The sequence below is a fragment of the Fukomys damarensis genome, unplaced genomic scaffold (assembly GCF_012274545.1).
Source record: "Fukomys damarensis isolate Sample0158 unplaced genomic scaffold, DMR_v1.0_HiC HiC_scaffold_30, whole genome shotgun sequence".
Classification (NCBI taxonomy): Eukaryota; Metazoa; Chordata; class Mammalia; order Rodentia; family Bathyergidae; genus Fukomys; species Fukomys damarensis.
Window position 1 is genome coordinate 3,648,944 of NW_022900942.1, and position 7,608 is coordinate 3,656,551.

General features: G+C 34.8%; 1 protein-coding gene across 1 annotated transcript; it reads left to right on the forward strand.

Annotated features, from left to right (window-relative positions):
• Window positions 1-5,995: 5,995 nt before the first annotated feature.
• LOC104851101 (olfactory receptor 7A10-like) lies at window positions 5,996-6,964 on the forward strand. Its single transcript, XM_010608259.1, has one exon. The coding sequence runs from the start codon at window positions 5,996-5,998 to the stop codon at window positions 6,962-6,964; it is 969 nt and encodes a 322-aa protein (XP_010606561.1).
• Window positions 6,965-7,608: the final 644 nt, after the last annotated feature.

Consider the following 7,608-nt stretch of genomic DNA (forward strand, 5'->3'; position numbering starts at 1 on the left):
CAACCCACTATGGAAATCAATATGGAGATACCTCAAAGAGCTTGAACTGGAGGTTGCATTTGACCCACCGTGCCTCTGCTGGGTATCTTTCCAAAAGAACTAAAAGAATCATATCACAGAGAAGTATGTGCACCCATGTTTATAGCGGCACAGTTTGTAATAGCTAAATCTTGGAAACAGCCTATTTGCCCATCTGTTCGAAACTGGATAAAGAAGTTGTGGTCTTTCTATAAAATGGAATATTACTCAGCCATAAAGAGCGAGAGAATAGATTCATTCATAGGAAAATGGATACATATTGAAGATATACTCCTAAATGAAATAAATAAGTCCCACATGTGTAAATACCAAATAGTTTCCCTGGTGTGAATATTCTGCAACAATGCATAAGATTCTAATAAGATTACTGACATTTAGAAATTTGAAGAAAGGAGCTAAAGGTGTAGGGAAGGTGTGATGCGTAGGGGAAGAACAAAAAGGGAAAAGAAAAAATTGTGAGAGAATGAAAAGATGAAAATAAAGTGTTTGTAGATGGGGAGGGGAGGAGGGGATGAAGGGAGGGCAGAGGTAAGGGGAAAAAATGAGAATCAAGACTTGCCATGTAAAGGTACATGATGCCAACAATGAATGTAACTGTACTGTATCCCTAAAATGTACCAATAAACTCAATAAAATTTAAAAAAAAATAGGAATTTCAGAACCCCACTCCCTCAAATAGAGAGGTCAACAGGGGAAAAGAAGCTATGAAGAATTATTAGATCTGAATCATAGAAGAGAAGATTTAATAAATATCTACAGTGCCTGTGTCTAAATCTCAGCAAAGAAAGAAACAGATTCTCACTTCATACCCAGGAGGATAAAGATTATCTTCTAATTACCAAGTATTGGCAATAATTTGGAAATTTTGATATAATATTTCATACACAAAATATTTTACATATAATTTATTCATGAAAAAAATAATCTAAAGATTTTTAAATGCAACAATATGACATAGTTCCTAACTTGTATTTCAGACATGAAAGCCTAAGTGCTGGGTAAAAACATTATGAAGCCAAGGATTATAGCAACATCCCGTGGTTGCTTAGAGGATTATTGAGAAGATCATCCATCCTGACCAAGTCGGATTTATTCCAGAGATGCAAGGGTAGTGGAACATATGAAAGTCAGTAAATGTAATACAGTATATTAACAAAGTCAAGGACAAAAAAATTGAAGAGGGAAGAATAACTCTCTACATATGTAAGGAGCTGTGCATAACTTCTTTATAAGTTAGTATTTTGGAGTCTCAAGGAGTTCAGCAAAGTCAGGCACTCCATATTTGGAAAAAATTATAATTTAGAATTGGGAAAAATGCTAAGGAAGTTTGAGGTCAGTAGGAGAGCAAATTTCAAAGAGAAGCAGTAATAAAGGCTGATTTCACCTGATTGCTAACCTGCTCTCTTGGGAACATAAAATGAGCAAAACTTTTTTCTCTCCGCTCAGACCAAGGTCCCACAGGGAAAGCAGATAGATGCTCAGAGTTTGGAGTAAGAAGGAGACAATCGCCTAATGAGCAGATATAGGGAGCTTTAAGTAGATCCTCTAATGCTACCTCTCAGATATACAATCTTAGGCTGGACAGGATATGTTGGCTACTTTTGCAGTCCTAAGCCTGCTTAGGAGAGTGACACTTCAGATCTTCCTGCTGTCTTCTGGCAGACTTTCAGACTTTATCACTAACCATCAGAGAGGGATCTGTACCTCCATAGAGAAATCCTGATCTCGGAGACTCCATCTGGGTGAGTCTGAGACCCTGGTAGCTGCTTCAGGAAAGGTTCTGCAAGAAAGGAAGCTGACAAAATTGACCTGAAGTCTCCTGAGAACAAAGCCAGCCTGGCTCAGTCCTGAGAGATGATTGTGTTTGATTCTTTCCTAGACTAAGTCATTGACAGCTTATTTAAAATATATATTTTTAAAACTGTGCTTTATTCTCTACAATGCATGGATCACTGTTGACAATTTTTGATGGGAGTGGAAGATTAATTAGATGGGACAGAATAAGTAGTTCCATAGATTATTTCAAATAAAGTTAAAACCTATCAAGGCAGTCTTGTAGTTTAAGGGTAAGAAATTTAACTATTAAGTATGGAGGTGTGTGTTGTAAAATGAAGACATTTTTCCTTAATGAGTCTCTTTCCATTTTTATTACATCTATCAGATTAGCCACTTACTTATAAATATTACCTGACATCAATTGCTCATGAGAAAAACATTTCACGGTAATTTATCCCATGAGTATTCACATGAACATGATATGTTTTATTTTATTAGAAGAAATCTATGAATTTTTATTTCTAATTCTTCATTACTAGTGACGCTTAATATGTTTTTCATACTTTGGGCTTTTTCACCCTCTGGAATTCATAATTCTTTGTGAAAGTTCTTTGCTTTTATTGGGAGTGTATCCATTTGTTTTTTTAATTCTTTCAGAGGAATAGTTTTTACTAAGTTTCTCTTTGGATTATAATATGGATAGATATATTGGGGTACAATACCATTTTGTGATCAAATATCAATCTGCCATATGGCAGGCAGATGTCCTCCATTGCCTTTGAAATTTACAACTTCCTCTGCATGTAGTAACCAATTGCAATTTATACCTTTTGACATCTCATTTCGTACTATTTTTCCCTAATAATGCCTTTTACCTTTTGGGTCAGTTGTATTTTTATGAATGGCAATAGTCTTACATCTTCTGGAGGAACATACTGAGCTGAGCTAAAGATTCACTTTATTTGTGGAGACTCTCTTTCTGTACAAATGGTATAAATAATCACTAATACGGGGCTACCATGAGAATAAGTGACATAATTCATGCGGTGCATCTACCTCACATGTAAGGAAAACTTACAGAGAATGCTATTAAATATTTTAATCACTATTTCATTATTGTTGCTATTTTGTCCATTTTGAGCATGCTTGGATCCATTTATGTTTATATAGGGTGAAACTGTAACTCCTGATACTTTTTCTCCCACTTCTAAAAAATGTGTTTGCATTATCTTCTTTTAGATCCTTATCAACGAAGTCTTGAATTATATTCAGATATTGATAGGATTATTTTATGTTATTTTAGATTTTATTATTCAGAAATTAATTAAGATTTCCATTTAATGCAGTTGTTCTGCATTTATTTACCTAATATATGATAGTTCATTTACCTAATTATTTATTTTATTGCTCAAACCATTTATTAATTACATGTTTTTTTTCCAAAATGTTGTCACGTTTGTGAAAATATAAACCTTAACAAATCAGTTAAGAATTTTGTTCACTTGGCTGTTGTCTGGATATTATTCTTTTCTTTGTTTTTTTTTTTTAATGGAATGTGCAGAATGTCTACAATTTTGTTCAGATGACTGCAGAACCTGGAAAAGCTGTTGCTGCTATCGATGCATAACATATTATTATTAGTCTATATATCTATATATATCTATATATATAGATATATAGATATATATATATATCACACACACACACACATATATATATACATATAAATTGAATTTTGGGAAACTTTAATGGTGCTGCCAACTTTGGAAAAAGTCATCCCAATTTACTGTGTTAACTTGGCATTGTACAGAAATGGACAACCATATCAGTCTAGAAATGTTAATTTATTTTATTTTATTTTTTTCCATGTGTACAGGGGTAACACATCATACTAAATATGTAAGGTCATATCTACGAGGGTTTGATTACAGAAACTAATAAAGTATTCTCTAAATAATGAAAAAAGAATAAGATAAGACTATAAGAGTGAGAAGCAATTTAAATATAGGGACCATTTTCATCTCCAGAATTAAGGATTATTTTAATGTTACATCATTGCCTTTTCTCTTTTACTTTCCTTTTTAGTTTTATTTTAGGATTCCCTATTTTTAATGTTCATACAGAGATTTCTTTAACTGAAATACCGAATAGTTTCTTTGGTGTGAAAAACTATAATAGTACACAGGATCCTAATGAGACAATTAATAATGTGAAATAGGAAGTAAAGGGATAAAGGTGTAAGGAAAGTGGGAAGGGTGGGGGAAAGGTAATAAGGGAGAGGAAAAAAATATGAGAAACTGAAAAAATGGAAATAAAGTGTTTGTAAATGGGGAGGGGAGGAGGGAGTGAAGGGAGGGCAGGGACAAGGGGAAAAATGAGAATCAAGACCTATTATGTAAAGGTACAGAATCCCAATGATGAATGTAACTGTATTTGTATACCTAGATTGTACCAATAACCTCAATAAAAAGGAAAAAGAAGAATTTTGTTCAACTTGATCTCTCAATTTAGTTTCAACAGTAGAAAACAATGAAATAAGTGCATAATGTCCCCCATGATAAATCCTATAAGGGCAGATTGTAAATTTTCTGCACAGGTGCTGGGTGTCATAGTGTCTCACAGCATGAGCAGTCCGCCAATCAGTAACTGAGCATGTGCATTTCTAACTGGGAATAATCTTTCAAATGCCGTGCTGAATTCAATTTTCTAGTATTCTGTGGAGGATTTTTGCGACTGTGTTCATCAAAGACATTTCCTTGTAGATTTCTCATCTCTCCCATTGTCTCATAATAAATATGCCTTAAGTCTAACCAAGAGAGTGAAATAAGGTGGAATCCACCTTGATCCTGGGACACCTATGAAATCAAAATACTGCATGGTTCTCCTTAAATATTTTAAAAGGTCAAACTCATAGATGCACAGGATAGAATGATGTTATCAGAAAAGTGGACTAGGGGAAAATGTGGATAGTAGTTTAAATGGTTTAAAAATATTACAGTTATTTGAAATGATTAATTTTTTTACACATGTTATAGAACATCATGCCTAGTACCAATAATATATTTTTCATGTCAAAGATCCCAATACAGAAAGATCTGATGTTAAGAGCTCTTACAACAAAAAAGGAAAAGGGATACAGGGACATCCTGAGAGGTGATGGTGGTATATGAAATACTGATTGTGTTTGAACTCCCCAACTGCACACAATACATTCACATAGTTCTTCATTGAGGAATTATACCACAACAAAGCTGGATAAAATAAAAAGGGACAACCTGGAAACAAAGGAACTGCTGCATTTTGAAAACTTAATATTTCAGCAGCTTCAGCAGACTACCTCCTTCTTCAGCATTCTCAGGCATGATGGCTCTTTCATCTCCTTCTTGCTTATTCTGGTTGCCACATGGATGCTTTTAGAATTTTTCTGAATGAAGCAAGCCCCTTGTTTAGGAGAATCACACTGCTCATTCTTTCCAGCAACTACATAAATCTGTAAGATGCCCAGGGCTCAGCATAAAACATTTCCTGAAGTTCCAGTTAAAACATATCTTATCTACTTGTCATGCCCGGAGCCTCCCAAAAGATACTACCTGTCTTCATTCTTTGTATTTCATGCCTGTGTTTTCCTCTGTTGAAGTATTAACATAAATATGTCATATGATTTAATATTTTTACAGACACGTGAAATTGTGCAAACTTATGGAGTGTCCTGTAATATTTAGATACATGTGTATACCGTGTAGTATAAGTAGTGCTAAAATCAGGTGAAATCTAGCTTTTCCCTCAAATATCTATTAATATGTCAGTTCCATTTAGTGAAAATATCTGAAGTCTTTTTCTTAGGTTCCTTTTTGTTTTTCGGCTTTTGAAAAGCTAGGCATTAAAACCAGGGCCTTACACATGCTAGGCAAGTGCTCAATCACATTAAAGTGTTATTTAATCATATTCTTTCTCAATGATTGTATAGTATGAACTTTTTCATTTCAGCAATATGTGTTTGGAACTCAATTGTGATTACTCATGGCCATGAAACAGTCGGTCATCAAAGGTATAGAATACACATTATATCGAGTAAAAGGTACACAGAAAAATAGAAGTTCCTAATCCAGGATGGCACAAGGGATGCTTTTATGAAGACAAGATACAAAATTTTGCAATGTTAATTTTATCTTTACAGCATATGGAATCAAAAAATGACACAAGAGTTTCAGAATTTCTTCTTCTGGGATTTTCAGAGGATCCAGAACTGCAGGCCCTGATATTTGGACTTTTCCTCTCCATGTACTTGATCACCCTGCTCAGCAACCTGCTCATCATCCTGGCCACATTCTCAGACCCCCATCTGCACACCCCCATGTACTTCTTCCTCTCCAACTTGTCATTTGTAGATACCTGTTTTACATCAACCACCATGCCAAAGATGATGGTGAATATCCAGAAACAAAGCAAGGGCATAACTTATGAAGGCTGCATCACCCAGACTTATTTTTTTACATTGTTTTTGGGGTTGGAAAACTTTCTCTTGGCTGTGATGGCCTATGACCGGTTTGTGGCCATCTGTCAACCTCTACACTATGCAATCATCATGAAGTCCAAGCTCTGTAGATTGCTTGTTTTGGCATCCTGGATTATGAGTGCCCTGAACTCTTTGTTACAAAGCTTAATGGTGCTCCGGCTGTCCTTCTGCATACACTTGGAAATTCCACACTTTTTCTGTGAACCTAATCAGTTGGTTTATCTTGCTTGCTCTGATACTTACCTCAATTATATGGAGTTAAATTTGGTAGATGCACTGCTGGGTGGAGGATCCCTCACTGGCATCCTTTACTCTTACTCTAAAATAGCTTCCTCCATATGTGCAATCTCAACAGCTCAGGGGAGGTATAAAGCATTTTCCACCTGTGCATCTCATCTCTCAGTTGTCTCCTTATTTTTTTGCACATTACTAAGTGTATACTTCAGTTCTGCTGTCACTAAAAATTCACACTCAAGTGCAACAGCCTCGGTGATGTACACTGTGATCACCCCCATGCTGAACCCCTTTATTTACAGTCTGAGAAATAAAGACATAAAGAGAGCTCTGAAAAGTCTCTTGGACAGAGGAATTATAGAATCATCTATCGTCCTGGGACTAAAAAAGTTGTGTTAATCAGAGTTCACTGCTTTAATGCAAATGTTACACTATTTTATTCACATTGTGGAAGTAAAGTTTTGTTCTTCATTTCATCCACTTTCATCTTGATGTTCATAGTGCTGATATTTTCATTTGCAAAACTTATTATCAAACACATGTCTCCCTGGGAAGACTGCATTGAAAGGCACCATTGAAATGATTGAACAAATTGATCTCTCAATGAGAGAAGTCTTTTTCTATTGCAAGATAAACACTTACATTATATATTAGATTAGTATGAAATATTTTTTCATATTGTAAGCATAATCATTGACATGTTATAGACTACTACCCATGTGTAAGCACTTATTCATCAAATCTTGATTGGAAGCTTTTATATTTATTATTGAATTATCAAATTTTCTACTTGAAATCATCAAATACTGCCTAGAAAGTGTGAATCCTACTGTTCTACATGAAAGGTTCTCCCTTTCTTAAAATTTACCATAATCCCTAGATGGGTAGTAAATGAGCAATGTCAATATTATCTATTATGCATGCTCATCTTGCTCAGGAATAATTTATGTCTTCATGATCATTGCATGAATCACAAGAGAATTTACAGTCCTGCCTAGTCATAGAACTGTGGGTCCCAAGATTTAGTGCGCACTATCTGTGTT